This window comes from Eumetopias jubatus, unplaced genomic scaffold, assembly GCF_037043125.1.
Source record: "Eumetopias jubatus isolate StellerSeaLion01/CBP00866 unplaced genomic scaffold, mEumJub1_p1.0 scaffold_9, whole genome shotgun sequence".
Lineage (NCBI taxonomy): Eukaryota > Metazoa > Chordata > Mammalia > Carnivora > Otariidae > Eumetopias > Eumetopias jubatus.
Window position 1 is genome coordinate 37,822,777 of NW_028274815.1, and position 17,515 is coordinate 37,840,291.

At 42.5% G+C, this 17,515-nt stretch overlaps 1 protein-coding gene across 1 annotated transcript; it reads left to right on the forward strand.

Annotated features, from left to right (window-relative positions):
- Window positions 1-1,415: 1,415 nt before the first annotated feature.
- On the forward strand, window positions 1,416-16,764 carry SLC20A1 (solute carrier family 20 member 1). Its single transcript, XM_028122365.2, has 11 exons — window positions 1,416-1,646; window positions 2,098-2,721; window positions 2,867-3,007; window positions 3,195-3,280; window positions 7,802-7,898; window positions 10,567-10,686; window positions 12,227-12,496; window positions 12,623-13,184; window positions 13,933-14,118; window positions 14,874-14,958; window positions 15,800-16,764. Exons 2-11 carry the CDS (start codon window positions 2,376-2,378, stop codon window positions 15,959-15,961), a joined length of 2,055 nt encoding a protein of 684 aa, XP_027978166.1. The 5' UTR covers window positions 1,416-1,646; window positions 2,098-2,375; the 3' UTR covers window positions 15,962-16,764.
- The last annotated feature ends 751 nt before the right edge of the window (window positions 16,765-17,515 follow it).

A 17,515-nucleotide genomic window follows, 5' to 3' on the forward strand; every position in this document is an offset into this window, starting at 1 on the left:
TCACAGAACTCCATCAGATGTTCTAGATAGGTCAGAGAATACTCATGAGCAGTTTAAGCCTTCATAGATGTCCCAGACAGAGCAATGATTTATAGGATCTTTGCTTCTGCTCTTCAGTGCCCTGCTACTAGAAATGGCAAAAAGGTGGAAAGGACTCTAGAACATTCTAAGCCTGGTAAGTATTTCTGGTTGAAATTCTTCAATCTCACTACAACCCCGACAAGAAAGCACGACTTTAATCTCCCGGCATGATTAGTTTTGATCTTAAGCTGCACAATAGAATAAATGCCCCCAAATGTGCAGAGCAAATCTTATTAACGTCAAAACTGTATTATATACCTTGTAGGAGCCCAGAAATCAATTTTTACATCAAAAGAATAGAAAAGCTTCTGGGATGCACAGAGACCGTCCCCTTCCACCCTTTCCTACATCCTAAAACAGGCATTTTTACATTAAGAGCAAACCGGAAATTAGCATTCTGTGCCTACTGAGTGCTGGTCACATTCGCGCTACGTTAATTTAAGTCCTGCCACAAAATAGGTACTGATTGTTAACATTTTACATTAGTGACAATGCAGTCTGAGAGATCTGGAATTTTCTCAAGGTGACACACTGCAGCAAGTAGGAGTCAGGACTTGAATCCGAAGCAGTGTCCTTCCTCCCGCGCCACAGCCACGATGTAGAAAACGCAGGTCTACAGGAAATTAATGACCCACAGCCTTCCTGAGGCTCTGCGCCATAAACGGGGAGACAACCTGGTTCTCGTGACCCTTCAGTCTTTCTGTTTTCACCCAAGTGCATGACTGCGGGAGCAAACCGACCACGTGAGCCTTCTCCCTCCCCCCGCGAGGGCCAGTGCCTGTCTGGCCAAGGGCAAGTCACAGGTGCGACAACGTGCCAGGACTGGATCCGGAGCCCGAGGGCTCGAGCTCTCCCGCAGCGTCACTGGACGGACCGGAGGGGAACTCGGCTAGGTGTAGCCTCTGGACGCGGCAGGTCACTAGTGCGCTCAAAGGAAGCCTGGAGAAGCGGTCAGCACTGTGAAACGGGGCCCGCGAGATAGGGGGACTAGGAATGACCTTGGTCGCAGCCTCTAAAACCCCGCATGACGACCTCCGGCGGCAGCGCTAGGGTCCCCCACGGTCTCCACCAGGAACTAACCCGTGTGCCGAGACACTACACAGACGCCAGGGCGAGGCTGCAGAGTGGGGGCTGGCCCTCCCCACGTGGACAAGCTCCCCGCTGGGGGCGTGGCCGCCGGCGCGGGTCCGGCCAATGAGCGCCGCCGTCGGGCTCACCCGGTTGGGCACGCCGGCCGGTGGGGGCTGCACCACCCCGGGGGCGGGGCTCTGGAGCCGGGGCGAGGCGCGGCGGGTCACGCGGGTCGCGGCGCCGGGCTATAAGTAGGGGCCGGCGGGGTGTACCGCCAGAGTGATGGCTGCCGGCGCGCGCTGCGTGCTTGCTCTTTTCGGCCGCTGAGGGGCCCGCGGGTGCTTCCAGGGTGGGTCGCTAAGCCCCGCCGAACCATCCCCGGAGCCTCCGCCCCGGGCCGTCTCCTCCTCGACCCCAGGTGCGTGCGTCCGTGGCTCCAACCCACCGCCGCAGCCTGCACCTCTCGTCTCCCGCTCGGCCCTTCGTTTCCTCTGGTGAGTGGTGGCGCCACCGTGGATAAGGCTTTCTTCTTCCCGGGGCCAGGCGCCGACGCCGTGGCGCGGGAGGCGGTCGGGTGGGCCGGTGCGGGCGGTGCGGCGAGATTCTGGTTTCGTTTCTGTTCGCCTCCCTCCCCCACCCCGCCCGCCCGCGGGCCTTTTTGGCGGTCCCCGGGCGGCGCGCGCGCGCGGGAACGGCTCTTTTCCGGTTTTCGTGGGGAGGGCGCGCGCGGGCGGGGGGCGGGGCGCGGGCTGGGCGCGCGCCGGCCGAGGGGGTTCCCGGCGCCACGTGCCCACCGCCTCGCGAGCCCTGCTCGGGGCCCGGGACGGGGGGTGCGGGAGGAGGACAAGGCCGGGTTCCCCAGCCGCGTGGGCCAGCGCGGGGTGCCGCACGCGTCCCCCCAGGGCTCGCTGTTATTGTTATTTTCTTCTCCCTCCCCCCCCCCAGGATGAACTTGCGTCCTTTCTCTTCTCCGCCATGGAATTCTCCTTGCTTTTAGCCCTCCAGAGCCAAAGAAACCACAGACAACAGATGCCCAGACGCAGCGTATAGCAGTAACTCCCCAGCTCGGTTTCTGTGCCGTAGTTTACAGTATTTAATTTTATATAATATATATTATTTATTATAGCATTTTTGATACCTCATATTCTGTTTACACATCTTGAAAGCCGCTCAGTAATTCTCTTATAATTAAAAAAAACAACAACAAACCACTAGTCTAGAGAATGGCATCTACCGTGACAACGCTGCCTACCAGTACTTTTGCTGCTGCTGCTGCTTCTGGTCCATTGGTGGACTACCTATGGATGCTGATCCTGGGCTTCATTATTGCATTTGTCTTGGCATTCTCCGTGGGAGCCAATGATGTAGCAAATTCGTTTGGTACAGCTGTGGGCTCAGGTGTAGTGACCCTCAAGCAAGCCTGCATCCTAGCGAGTATCTTTGAAACCGTGGGCTCTGTCCTACTGGGGGCCAAAGTGAGCGAAACAATCAGGAAGGGCTTAATCGACGTGGAGATGTACAATTCGACCCAACAGCTGTTGATGGCCGGCTCCGTCAGTGCGATGTTTGGTGAGTTCTTTTTATGTATGCTCCTTAGTGGCGGGTGAGCAAATGGGTAGTTCCATTCCTGTGCTCTCCGTTTCAGATTTTTTTCTTCAGAATGCAGTGCGTTCCTAAGAATTTTGCCATTTAATAAAACTTGCCTGTGTTTCAGGTTCTGCTGTGTGGCAACTAGTGGCTTCGTTTTTGAAGCTTCCCATTTCTGGAACCCATTGTATTGTTGGTGCAACCATTGGTTTCTCCCTTGTGGCAAAGGGGCAGGAGGGTGTCAAGTGGTCTGAACTGATAAAAATTGGTATGTTTAATTCTAAATGGTTTTTTAATTTTTATTCTTGTCGTGTGGTACTGTGGCATTATATGAAATATATGGTGTAAAATAGAAAGTTTTGAAGATAGAATATTAAAATTTAAAGTGGTTTTTTTTTGTTGCTGCTTTTCATTAATTGACTTTTTTTTTTTTTTTTTATTGTGTTCTGTTCCAGTGATGTCTTGGTTCATCTCTCCACTGCTTTCTGGTATTATGTCTGGAATTTTATTCTTCCTTGTTCGTGCATTCATCCTCCGTAAGGTAATCTTTCTCTCTCCTCTATTATGACCTTTGATGGGTCATACTCACGTGGTATTCAGACTGTTAGCATTCTTCCAGATGTGATTGGTGTGGCCTTAGAAAGTTAAAAAATTTATGTTCCGTATATCTCTTGTATGTTGCTGAGTTCTCTGAAAGAAACAAATTTTCCGTAACCAAGAATGAATGCATTCAGAGGAAAAATTGAATGAGTACTATGGTGTGCCAAGAAATAGGAGAGGCTGGAAATGAGAAAATAAGGAAATTTATTCAGGGTGGCTTTGTACAGGTGTTTGTTGATTACTGCTTTACCTAAACCATCATATGCAGACCAGTTTGACTTACAAGCTTGGGGTTCAATAAGTCACAATGTCTCTTGTGGCTTTTTTTTTAGCTGATAGTTAAACTGAGTAGTTTGGGTCTCCACGTAGTTACTTCTGTAGTGCTGATTATCATAACCAGTTTATAAGCTTCTAGGTGGGGACTTTACCTCTCACAGTGACTCGACTCTATAATTTCTTAGACTAGGTAAAAGAGCCAGTAAAGGTAGGTTTTGTTTTGTTTTGTTTTTCTTGGCAAAAAAAAAAAAGTTTCCAGACAGTCATTTAATTTCCTGTCCCATTTGAAAATCCCTTTTGAGTGACCCAATAGCATTTTTATCAAGAAGTCTGATGCTGGCTCCAAAATAAATGTAGACAACAAGGGATGTTGTCATTGGACTGAGTTACTTAGTAAGAATAAATGCATTTTTCTCAGGAAACAAAGTTGTCTTTTTTCTGAGGGGACTGGCTCTTAACGGTCCATTGTGAGTTCTTAAAAATGCTCCTAAACGGTAGAAATCTGAGTGAAGAGAGATAGGTAGCTTAATCCCAAGGGGTAAGAATATATTCAGATCCACTTGTTTGGTCTAGTTGTAAGCTTCTGTAGGGAAGGATTTGTACCTCTGTAGAAATACCGTGATTCATTAATCACTTTTCCTCGGACCTGAGTCTGGCAGAATATAGCAGTTGAAAATTTGAAACATCTATAGGTTGATTATAATTTGGGAGTAAATAGTTCATTGTTACTATTAACGGCCTTGAAGTTTGGTATTGTTCTACTTAGCAAACAGGTATGATGAGCACCTACCTCCCAATCCCCAGAACTGTTGTAGCATATGATAACATGAAGCTTAGATTTGAGCTGTACCGGTAGTCACTGGTCAGATCTTTCAGTCTTCTTATTAGAGCCATATAGCTTGCTCCATACCAGAGAACCAGAAGAATTAATAGGATCCCGTTAGGGATTCCTGCTTTATAAAAGTTTACATTGGGTCTTTGTTGATTACTGGGAAGCAGATTGTTCTGATTCTGGAGAGGCTTTGTGTGTCTCAAGACAAAACAAACTTGTCTTCTTTCTTGGAGGGGGAATGGTGGTGCTCTGAGGTGTGAGGAGGGATTTTTAGTGCCCAGAATCTCTGATTTGAGAAATGCACGGGCAGGTATTTTTTACCCACAGTTGAGAGCTAAAGTTAAATATATTAACTTCTTAACTGTATATTCTTTATGTGGGAATGAGGATGGACATGATTAAGAATGATTGGAATTGTGTTTAAAACAATATTGACTTTGAGAACCTTCTTGACCTCCAAACCCCCCTTTCCTCCCCATGACCCATATATACCCTTGTGCCCAATCTATCAGTGAGTCTTTAGGTGATGAATGTGAATAGTTCTGGTTACCTTAGGTTTTAAATCTCAAGAAAACATCCTTATGCTGGTAACCTTTGGGGGTCCTGGCTGTTAAAGTCTGAATATTTGACCATTAAGATGCTTTCCAACTTAAGATTCTGTTTTGGAAATTAACATTAAAATTTCTTTTTAAAAGTTTTCTGTTTTCTCAATGTCTGTTTCAAGGGTATTGGGTGGTCTAGTAGGAAAAAGGAGAATGGAGGTGAGGTACTTCCCTTTAAAGGACTGGGGGCAATAAACAAGGAATATAGGGGCTAAGGGAAAGTTTCCCTGTTGGGTATTTAAATGCTAGTTAGAGAAAACAGGTCGCTCAGCATTCTCCCTTTTGTTAGGAATCACATTAAATCTAGGACATCTTTTCAAACTCAGAGGAGCCTTTTTCTTTAGACAAAGGTTTATGGGAACATCCAGTATGTAAACAGTGGACTATTCTGGTTGAAGATGGGGAGTTATGAAGACCCCCCTTTCACATCTCACATAACTGGATGGTGAGATATTTACATTATTTTCAGGTAAAGATTCAAGTGTGTGTTAGATAAGTCATACAGTAATAAAAATTTTATGAAGTTGTTAGCCTTGGTTACCTCTTGTGAGTGACTGAGAGGAGTCTGGAGGGAGTTAAAGGGAGAACACGGTTTGTTTTATCACTCCCCCCCCCCCCCCGGCTGATTTATGAACTTAGCCCTTTTTTAGGCTAAGCCTGTATTTCTTTCTTTCTTTTTTTTTTTAAGATTTTATTTATTTATTTGATAGAACGTGAGCTGGGGGAAAGGGAGAGGCAGACTCCATGCTGAGCAGGGAGCCCCACTAAATCCCAGGACCCTGGGATTATGACCTTAGCCAAAGGCAGATGCTTAACAGACTGAGCCACCCAGGCGCCCCTGAGCCTGTATTTCATAATAAACCAGTAGTAGCATCATTCATTCCCTACCTTCCCCCCAACTAATTAATTTTTGGTTACCTTGAGGGAATACATAATTGGGCTATACAGAAAAATAAAAACATAGGCTACTTCCTCCCAACTCTATAATTAGTTTGATTTGATACCATATTACCAAATAGTATTTGAGAATCTGTTAAGAGAAGTCCCTATGTAAGGTTTATGGAACCCTAATGGGTTTTGATTTTGGGGAGGATCTTGAAACCATGGATAGTTCTTAGAAGAAAAATACATATTTAAAGTATGGATAGGGAAGCTAAAATTCAAAGTGGTTTTCAGTGAGGGCTCATCTCCACTGATTTGGAATGGCATCTTCTGTTGTGTTCATCTTCAGCCACTACCTCCTTCTTCCCAATGTATTGATTATCTTAGTCAGAAGCTGTATTTACTTATTTGTTTTTTAAAGATTTTATTTTTAAGTAATCTCTGTGCCCAGTGTGGGGCTCAAATTTACAACCAAGATCAAGAGTCACCACCGTGACTAAGTGCTCCACCGACTTAGCCAGCCATGTACCCTTAGTCAGAAACTCTAGAATCACTTTGGGTCTTTCTCTTCTTTCTCAAGATTTTCTTTTGGATTGTGATCAAGGCAGCATTAAACCTTTAGGGTAATATCTTCATAGTTTAGTTTTCCCTGTATATTCAAATCTGTGTTCTCTTTAAGTGTTTGACTTCGATGTTTTCCTGTAGAATTAATACATATTTGTTGTAAGTGCAACTCTTCTTATTTCCAGTTACACTGGCCTTGCAGTTCCTTAAACATCTGGAGTTTTTGCCTCAGGGTTTTTGCACTTGCTGATATCTCTGTCTGGAATACAGTCCCCGCCCCCCCAAGGTGGCTTGCTTTTTTTCCACCCTTAGGAATGCACGTGGCTTGTTGACTTACCACGTTTGTGTCTATGTTCCACTGATACTCCCCAGTGTGCCCCTCCTTCCATCACTGCCCCTTACCCTCCTTTATCTTCTTCATAGTATTTATTGCTACTTTTTTCTCTACTAGAATGTAAATGTCAGTTCTCTGAGGCCAGGAACTTTGTCTCATTCGTTTCCACATTTTAGTGCCCACAATAGTGTTTGGCACAGTCTGTTGAATGAGGAGGTGACTTAGTGTACAGTTGATTTTTATTTTAGCAGTTTGGTAAATTATTAATAATGGTATATCTGTTGATGTCTAGAAAAGATGTTTGTTGCAGGTAAATTCTGCATGTTTTGGTTTTAAGAAATCTTTTCCAGGGGTGCCTGGGTGGCTCAGTCGTTAGGCATCTGCCTTTGGCTCAGATCATGGTCCCAGGGTCCTGGGATCGAGCCCCGCATCGGGCTCTCTGCTCGGCGGGAAGCCTGCTTCTCCCTCTCCCACTCCCCCTGCTTATGTTTCTGCTCTCACTGTCTCTCTGTCAAATAAATAAATAAAATCTTTAAAAAAAAAAAAAATCTTTGCAGACATGGTGAGAAATGTCCTAACATCTCATAGTCTGTTTCTTGACATCTTTTACAAATGTACATCTCAGATGTATGCTCAAATTTATATCTGGACATCAGATACCTTAGAACACTGGGTGATAAAACTGATTAATTGGGACATTACCAGTCACTGGGATAGGTAGCCTTGTTAGAAATAGCAGCCCCCTCCCACATAATAATAATAAACCAAACATAAACTTAAATCCAGGTAGATGTAAAAGATGAGGTCAGCCTTGGTAGGGAGACTTCCAGGAACAAGGCCAACTGGGCTTTTCCTACTGCTTGGAGACCAGTAACTGGCACTGTAATTCCCGAACCTGCCCTTTTACAAGGTTCTGTGGAAATGAATTAACTTTAACACCTTTTAAGGTATTGATCTTACGATCTTTTACAGGCAGATCCAGTTCCTAATGGTTTGCGAGCTTTGCCAGTTTTCTATGCCTGCACAGTTGGAATAAACCTTTTTTCCATCATGTATACTGGAGCACCTTGTAAGTACATATCAAAATATTTAAATGTGAATTTAAAGTTGTTTATAAAACTTGCATTAAATGCCCAATTTACCCCTTTTTGCTTTACAGGGCTGAAATCTCCTAGAAGGTGGCTGGCCTGCGCCCATTTCAGAAGGCTGCAGGCTAGTGTATGCTGAGTTAACCTAGATAGTTTTTCAACCAAAGAGACCTGCTCAGATTCTAAATCACTACAGACCTTTACTCTTTAGTCTTCACAGGATCCACCGATAATATGACCTTCTCCCTCCCTTTCTCCTATCTATGCTAAAAATACTGGAAGTGATACCTCAACTACTGACTACTGAAGAGTCATTAGTTATATTTGGTCTTCAATAATCAGTCATTTAGGACTGGTTTGCTGGATATTCTCATTTTTCTCTCCCAAATGGAGCTACCTTTGTTTCTAAGCACTAAATTTACTTCCCTGAATCTGCTTGAATGAGAAGAGTTGGGATGTTTAACAACTGGTCTAAGTGCACTTGGAAGAAGAATTCATGCAGCTAAGAGGAAAAATAATTTGAGGATATAAAGATTGAAATTATTGCTTTTATTTTGGGACTAAGGCAAAGCATGGATTAAATTATGATACGTGTTCAATTTAACAACTGAAAAAGATCAATCACTTGTAACTTACAGGACAGTACATGCTTTGATCAGCTCAGTTTTGCTATCTAGGGTCATTTGACTTGATGGTCAAGTCAATGGCTTTTAATCTTTTCACTGTGACCTACTGGAAAAAATACATTGTACATTGCTGCCCAAGACACCCATGTAGAGAAAGAGGAAGGAAAACCAGAATAGTATTTTGAAACTATTTACTCTTACTGTGTGCTGTGCACTCATATTTTCAGATAATTCTCTTTAGTTTTTAATTTTCATTGGGGCCCACTAAATTGATTACTTTTCTGACTAATGGATTGTAACTTGCTTCTTAAACTTCACTGAAGTAATAAGTCACTGACCAAAAATGGAATTAGCTAAGTATTTTTAGCCTTGTCTTTATTCTTGGAATAATTAGGAAGGAAAATGGACAACTTTATGACAATATTGATCTTAGGGGATACCAGACTCCTTGCTAAATGGTACAGGCAAAGAAAAACATGCATGCTGCATTTTCGTTCTATTTTAAATTGAGTTCTTTGTGCTAAACCTCACAGGAGAGGCTCTAAGCACTGTTTTATCTGGTAGCAGCAAAGCTCATAGTTCAGTGAAATAGAGACTTAAACTTTCAGTCATTTTTGAAAAAGGAACTTGGGATATTTTTGTTCTGTTCTTTGTGGATCATTTACAAGAAAAATTTCCCCTTCTCATCTCCCCTTTTTGACTTGGAACACAGGCAAATTTAAATTGTGATAGACATTGATTAAATTTCATATATATTTTAGTTTGTGTGAGTAAATACATGGTTATAATTGATAGGAATTAAAATGGAAAGATTTATAGTCACTATAGAACTTTAGTTTTGAAGGGACCACAATTTATATGTGATTTTTAAATATTAATAATTGGGGGGACAATAGATTTTCCATTTTATAAGTAATTTAATTCCTAATCAGAATATTTTTTTATTTTTTATTTTTTTTTTAAAGATTTTATTTATTTATTTGAGAGAGAGAGAATGAGACATAGGACGAGAGGGAAGAGGGTCAGAGGGAGAAGCAGACTCCCTGCTGAGCAGGGAGCCCGATGTGGGACTCGATCCCAGGACTGCAGGATCATGACCTGAGCCGAAGGCAGTCGTTTAACCAACTGAGCCACCAAGGCGCCCCCCCCCTAATCAGAATAAAGCAAAAGAACTGCAGGTAGCCAAGCTATTCTTGGATGAACTATAGATCATTATAACATCTTTTAGGCTTAAATAGAATTCTGTAGTGCTTTGCTTCAGTCATTAGGCTGGTGGCTTGGAGCCTGTTGGCATTTAAGTGATAAACAGATGAGGACTGATACTAATGATCCCAAAGCCAGGTGAAAAGTAGGCAAGTCTCTAAGATACGGCTTGTTAATTAAATTACCACTAAACTATTTTCTTTTTGTGAAAGATAGCCCTTTGAACTATTATCTTTTGATAATATTCTGGTTTTCTGTATCTTAGTTTGATAATGCCTCTTAAGAGATAATCTTGTTAAAGGATTTTACTGGAGGGTAATACAATGGATGTGATAACTTCCACAGAGAATTCTGTCAGTATGACAAATAGGAGTCTTGGGGCCCCTTTCTTTTTTAACATCAAAATCTGTATGTGCAAACATAATGTGTGGCAGCTACCATCTGGAGGCTTAGGGAGTGGAAGGTTTCCATTTTTTCATAGCTAGTTGCAGATCCTCAGTATAGTTGATCCTTATTATCTTCTAAGTAAAGAAAGGAAAACTAGTTTTCGAAGGAGCTTGGGAGACACGAATCTAATCTAGCAGGTGTGGAGAGTGAGCCAGAGGTGGAGGTGTGGGTTTCAGATGACCATGGGATTTCCCCCCCTCCAAATTTGTGTAGTTATGAGCACAATTAAAACCCTGTGGACCTAAGGCTGGCAGCAGTTATAAAGGGTGATGGGTTGGCTTGGGGAACCCCCGAGTCCCCAGAGGAGGGTTTACACATTGTTGCAGGGGGCTGTTGCCCTGGGGTTTTCAAGATGCACCATTTTATCTCCTAGTGCTGGGCTTTGACAAACTTCCTCTGTGGGGCACCATCCTCATCTCGGTGGGATGTGCAGTTTTCTGTGCCCTTATCGTCTGGTTCTTTGTATGTCCCAGGATGAAGAGAAAAATCGAACGTAAGTAACAAATTGTAGCAGAACATTTTATCTAGCAATGTGCTTGTTTTTTTGTGTGTGATCACTTAATAAAAACCCACTATTTGGATAGATTGGCAAAGTCAAAAATTTTAAATGAGATTTCAGGAGATGGGTTTATTGTCCAAACTATGTTTTTATTGACTTGAAATGACCTGAGACCTACTCATAAGGAATAGTTGACATATAATGGGGGACAAACTGGTCATTCAGTCTACTTTTTACTGCGTCACTTGCTGGTGACAGAAATACAGAGAGAAGTAGCTTAACATTAATTGGAAGTGTGAGGATATCTTAATGTGTAATAGGGGGGTAGGTACAAAATATTTTCAAGGAGGAAACTTTATCCTAACTACTTCTGTGTGTAACTTCAGATTTAGACATGCAAAGCTAAGTCACATATTTATATCTGACTTTCGATTTGGTTAATTCTCTGAATTGTCACCCAAATTCTAGAGGTAGATATTTTCCAGTGTTAATGTGAAGGAATCATTTAGACCATTACTACATAAGGGCAGTAGAGTGTAATTAAATATGGAATAAAGTTCGTTAGTGTCAGTCTTATTTAAATCTTGTATTTGTTTCCTTACTGGCTTGAGATCTGTTAAAGTAACCTTTTTCTGCCCTTTCCATCTGCAAATGCTTGGTTAGTGATTTCAAGTTTGTCGTTGGGCAGTGGAGGGATGCACGTACTGCTGGGCACTAGGAGGAGTGCTGTGTCATGCAGCTGCACTGAGCCCTCTCGGAGAGGCTCTAGTCTGTGCTAGTCTGCCTGTGCCGTGCGCACAGTGGGAATGAGACTTGCATGACATCCCGACCTCATTCTTCCCCCAGTCTGGAAGAAGAGGAGACAAGTCTCGCTAATGTTTTATGGTTCTACTCTATAGCGTGGTTGTGCTGCCTGAATGAACGTGTAAACGTACTGGGCATTGGTAGACTGAGCAGAAAATATTCCTGCCTAGTCATGGCATTCAGCACCAGAAGGCAGAACATTAAAGCAGACCTCTGTTTTACAGAGGTGGGAATTCAAGTGGTCATCTTTAGTTGCCTGCATTGAGCTGTGTTCCTTTGCTTGAACTCCTGGACTGAAATTTGGGGGCATTCGTTTTTTAAAAAGAACATGAATTAGATGCAGTGTAAAATTTCAGTTTGTCCATCTCATGCTTTTTAGGTACCTTTCACCTCAGAATGGGTCAGCAGGGAGCTAGGAATAGTTTTTATCCTTGTAAAACCAGAATCTTTGTTTTGTGAAGGAGAAGAATATGCAGCAGAGCCCATAAAGCCTAAAATATTTTACTGTCGGCCCTTTACTGAAAAAGTTTGTGACTTCTGAAGCATTGCTGATTTCTTTCCAAAGGAAAGATAGGAGATAAGCCAAGTGAAGCAGACAGGGAAAATTATCCTGAATTTTCACCAAAGTATATTACTTTGAGGATGGATTTTTTTTTAGATGGGGAGACGGGAGATCTGGAATGAGTTAGTTTGGTCAAAACCAAACCAAAAAAACCCCCCTTTTTTCTAGGAGAAATAAAGTCTAGTCCTTCTGAAAGCCCTTTAATGGAAAAAAAGAATAGCTTGAAAGAAGACCACGAAGAAACAAAGTTGTCTCTCAGCGATATTGAAACCAGGAATCCTGTTTCTGAGGTAGGGTCTGCCACTGTGCCACTCCGGGCTGTGGTGGAGGAGAGAACAGTCTCGTTTAAACTTGGAGACTTGGAGGAAGCTCCAGAGCGAGAGAGGCTTCCCAGCGTGGATCTGAAAGAGGAAACCAGCATAGATAGCACCATGAATGGTGAGTAGAGTTGTTCTTCAGTGGGGAAAATAAGAGTTTGGCTTTGTTACCTATCCTGGGGAGGAGGCTTGCTGTTTGGACCTGATGCTGTTTGTTTTTAATGTTACTGTTTCTGGTCTTGGCCAGGGGCAGTGCAGTTGCCTAATGGGAACCTTGTTCAGTTCAATCAAGCCGTCAGTAACCAGATAAACTCCAGTGGGCACTATCAGTATCACACCGTGCATAAAGATTCTGGCTTGTACAAAGAGCTGCTCCATAAATTACATCTTGCCAAGGTGGGAGACTGCATGGGAGACTCTGGCGACAAACCCTTGAGGCGCAATAATAGCTATACTTCCTACACCATGGCAATTTGTGGCATGCCTCTGGATTCATTCCGTGCCAAAGAAGGTGAACAGAAAGGTGAAGAAATGGAGAAACTGACATGGCCGAATGCAGACAGCAAGAAGCGAATTCGAATGGACAGTTACACCAGTTACTGCAATGCTGTGTCTGACATTCACTCGGCATCCGAGATGGACATGAGTGTCAAGAAGGCAGAGATGGGTCTGGGTGACAGAAAAGGAAGTAGCGGCTCTCTAGAAGAATGGTATGACCAGGATAAACCAGAGGTGTCTCTCCTCTTCCAGTTCCTGCAGATCCTTACAGCCTGCTTTGGGTCATTTGCCCATGGTGGAAATGACGTCAGGTCAGTTGACTTGGAATCACAGCATCACGCTTTCTATTTTTGTATCACCTTACCCCTTTTATAAGGCTATGCTTGTGGCTTTGGTCCCATACCACCCCGTGGGACACGAATAAGCTAGAGAGGGTGAGGTAATAGCAGTTATTGACTTAATAAAACAGGCAGTAAAATTTATTTTATAAGGGTGCCTGACTGGCTCAGTCGGTAGAGCACACGACTCTTGATCTCAGTTGTAAGTCTGAGCCCCAGGTTGGGTGTAGAGATTACTTAACATCTTAAAAAAAAAAAAAATTTTTTTTTTTTTTTTCCTTTAGAGAGATTACAAAGAATGTTTCTGTAGATGATAAACACAGATATTCTTCATGGAGAGGTCTTGTCTATCAAGATAGGATCCAGTTCTGTGATAGTAAATTCGGTGAATACTGAGATGAAAAGCTTAAAAATCACTGCCCTAGGGAATGAATTTGGAGGTTGTTGGCCGTAGTTCTGTCGTTTGTAAACTGGTCATTGGAACCAGAGTTGTTCTAGGCTACCTGTTGGAGGATGGGCCACCAAATGCATGGGACCCTTCTCTGAGAGCAGCTTCCATTTTTTTCTGCTGTGTATTTATTTATTTCTTTTGAAAGGACTGTTTGCTAAATGAGCTTGACAGCTTTGCTTTAAATAATCTAGTAGGTCATTTAGCAAACTGGATCTTGCCAAGTTCTAGTTCTGCCTGAAAAATCATCTTTGTCCTCTTTTTTTCTTTCAGCAATGCCATCGGTCCTCTGGTTGCTTTGTATCTGGTTTATGACACGGGAGATGTTTCTTCAACAGTAGCAACACCAATATGGCTTCTGCTCTATGGTGGAGTTGGTATTTGTATTGGTCTGTGGGTTTGGGGAAGGAGAGTTATCCAGACCATGGGAAAAGATCTGACACCAATCACACCTTCTAGGTAAGTTGGTAAAGCAGGTCTTAGGCTAATGCTCATTTTCTTAGGATACATAATACTGTGTAGTGTTACCACACAAATCTTCAGCTAATGTAACCCAAGCTTGTATAAGGTCCTGATGTTACTCTCATTGTTGTGAACTTTTTCAATTTTACATGTTGTCTGGCCCTTAAACATAATTTTGGTCAAATACTCATCTCCAGTGGTCTCTTAATAATATGACTTTTCTGAGAAAGGTGTGTGTGTGGAGTGAATAGCTCTGTATACTTGTCCTTTATTTGTCTTTACTTGAGAGCTAAGACTGATGTTTATTAAATTCTTCCAGATAGAAGTGCAAACTTTAATAATGGGCTTCTAGGAACCCTTAAAACCTCAAAAACATTAGAGAAGAGGGAAGAGAGCCTGATTTAAATTAGATTTCAGGGGCGCCTGGGTGGCTCAGATGGTTACATGTCTGCCTTTGGCTCATGATCTCCAGGTCCTGGGATCTGGCCCCACATTGGGCTCCCTGCTCAGTGGGGAGTCTGCTTCTCCCTCTCCCTCTTACCACTCTTCCACTTATGCTCTCTCTCTCTCAAATGAATAATGAATAAATAAAATCTTAGAATAGATTTCAGGACCTACAGCAAATTAAAGATGTTAGGTTAGTGTCAGGTTTTGTCACTGAGTAGAGCACAGTAAGATTGTGTTAACTTTGAGGTAATGTTAGCTTATAAAACAGCTTCCATTCTTGACAAGTAATCTTTTTATGTCTACAGTGGCTTCAGTATTGAACTAGCATCTGCCCTCACGGTGGTAATTGCATCAAATATTGGTCTTCCCATCAGTACAACACATTGTAAAGTAAGTGTAATGTATATGTGCTGTGTCTATTGAATGGTTCTAGTAATATGGAGAAGTTTTTTGTTTGTTTTTTCAAGTGTGATAACTGTAGTTTAGAAAGTTTTATGCTGTTGGAGTCCTGAAGAGTTCACAAATTTAGGACAAATGACTGCAATAATGTAAAGGCTTACAGTTTACAATTCCTTGGGTCTAGTACTCTTATTTAAGCCAATACTGTATGTTCTCCCTAAATGATGGCAAAAGTCCTTTTCTGTATAGTTACCCCATCTATGAGGCTTGTTGGGCTGTTGAAGGGCAGCGTTATTTATATTCATAGCCTCAGAATTGAAGTACGGAGAATCTTGTTGAATTCTGAAGTTGCTTGATGGCCATGTAATAACTAGAAAAAAAAAAACTGGCTTCCTTAAGGCAATTTAAGTTGGTTCATCATGCAGCCTGTGAGTCATCCTTCTTCTTCTAGGGTATCTCCAGGTGTGATTGGCTATGAGGTTTAATAACTGTCTTCCTCTAAAATGATGTTTGGCAAACCTGAAACTTAAAATAATTTATTAAAACTGTTCATTATTAAAGCAGTTGATGAAAATTCCAGTAGCTCAGGAGAGAGAAAGGAGATGTTGTTCTCGTATATTACCCCAATTACCACAGATGTAGTGATTGGATTTTTACATTTTTGCCTTCATCTTCCCGTGGGTAATCTGCTTCTTATCCTGTTACAGACCATCTTTCATGGAATCAGTCTCATCAGCTGCTTGGGGCTCCTTACCTACATAAGATCATGTGTCTGTTACCAAAATACCATTGGCCTTTACTAACCAGTCTCCTTGATCCCTTTCTCTGCTAGGTGGGCTCTGTTGTATCTGTTGGCTGGCTCCGATCCAAAAAGGCTGTTGACTGGCGACTCTTCCGCAACATTTTTATGGCCTGGTTTGTTACCGTCCCCATTTCTGGCGTGATCAGTGCTGCTATTATGGCAGTCTTCAAATATGTCATCCTCAGAGCGTGAAGCTGTTGGAGATTAAAATTCGTGTCGATGTTTGGGGCCATCTTACACATTCCTGCTCCTTTGAAGAAGGATCACAGTGTTAACAGAAGACCGACAAGAGTCTTTTTAAAGTTTGGGAGCTGTGGGAGGGAAGTGTTACTTGTGCTATAATTGCTTTTGTGCTAAATATGACTTGTCTCAAAATTAGCTATGTAAAATAGCCAGGTTTCCACTGGTTCCTATTGAGGTCCCTTTTCCTTCTGGGCTGTGAATTCCTGTACATAATTCTCTACTTTTTGTATCAGGCTTCAATTCCATTATGTTTTAATGTTGTCTCTGAAGATAACTTGCGATTTTTTTTTTTTTTTTTTTAAACAACCATTCAGAGCCATTTGACGCAGTGTGCTCTGCTTTGGTGGTTTCACCAGCTTCTGCCCTAACATGCACAGGGACTTAACAACAAACATAACTGAAGCTTCCCTTGTAGTCTCTTAGAGAAATAGAGCCATTTGTACTCTGCCCTCCTGTCGGTAGTGGCAGGTTCTATTGGCATATGTGGGAACTTCTTATAGGGACGAGGTTCTTTGGACACAGTGAAAATTTAAGTTAGTAGTAACTTCTTTGCCAGCAGTTCACTATTATTGCTAAAAAGAAGTAGGAAGAAAAAGCCTTCTGGCAGTCTTGGTTATTTCTTTACAATTTCTGGCAGTGTGGGATGGATGAATGGAGTGGAATATGAACTTTGGGCAAGTTAAATGGGACAGCCTTCCATGTTCATCTGTCTACCTCTTAACTGAATAAAAAAGCCTACAATTTTTAGAAAATTTCGTTCTCATGGTTTTTGTTCATATTTGAAGCATCTGGGCTCCAAATCAATTAGCCCTATGCCATTCTTAGGAGAGTATCTTAAATAACTACCGACCCACTTACACTTCCCCACTCCTCCCTGTTAAGTTTCTTGTGATCCCAGAATATCCATGACTTCAGTCCACAAGTACTGTTGTAGCTGTTCGGCACTTTTCCTTGCGCCAGCACAGCCTAGACACTCCCACGTTAGCATGTATAAGTGTATTCGTTGTTTGACGGCCACCAAGTTCTCCTGTTTGAATGGACTGCTTTACCAGATCCTTATTTAGAATGTTCCCAGCTTTGCTATTCTGAAGGATGTTAAGACGGGTGGGGTGTATATGTGTGTGGCTAGCTCAACTTACTTAAAAACTTTCAGTGATGGGTTCTTCAGTCTTGACCCATTATCTCTTTCACCCTTGATCAGAACAGTTAATGAAAAGTGCATTGCTTTGCAAGCTAGGTAGATGATTCCTGTCCTGAGAGTTGGGTTTTAGGAAGAAGCTTTGAGAAGCCACACTGTACCACATAAAGCTATGCCTGCCTGACCTATGCCTGAGAGAGATTAGGTCACTCACTGGTTGGGTACATGCCATAGACTTGCTCACTCAGTGTTCACCATTTAAGGTCAGGCACTGTGCTAAGCTTTTTATATACATTTAATCCTCAAGACCTCTTCGAATAGGTCTTTACCCCTCTCTTACAGGTGATAGACCCAGCCTGGGGAGT

Excerpts from the sequence above, each read along its gene's own strand:
- SLC20A1 (XM_028122365.2), top strand. The coding sequence starts at position 2,376 with ATGGCATCTACCGTGACAACGCTGCCTACCAGTACTTTTGCTGCTGCT. Across the intron at positions 7,899-10,566 it reads CATGTATACTGGAGCACCTT|TGCTGGGCTTTGACAAACTT; the intron begins GTAAGTACATAT and ends TTTATCTCCTAG. Across the intron at positions 12,497-12,622 it reads CATAGATAGCACCATGAATG|GGGCAGTGCAGTTGCCTAAT; the intron begins GTGAGTAGAGTT and ends GGTCTTGGCCAG.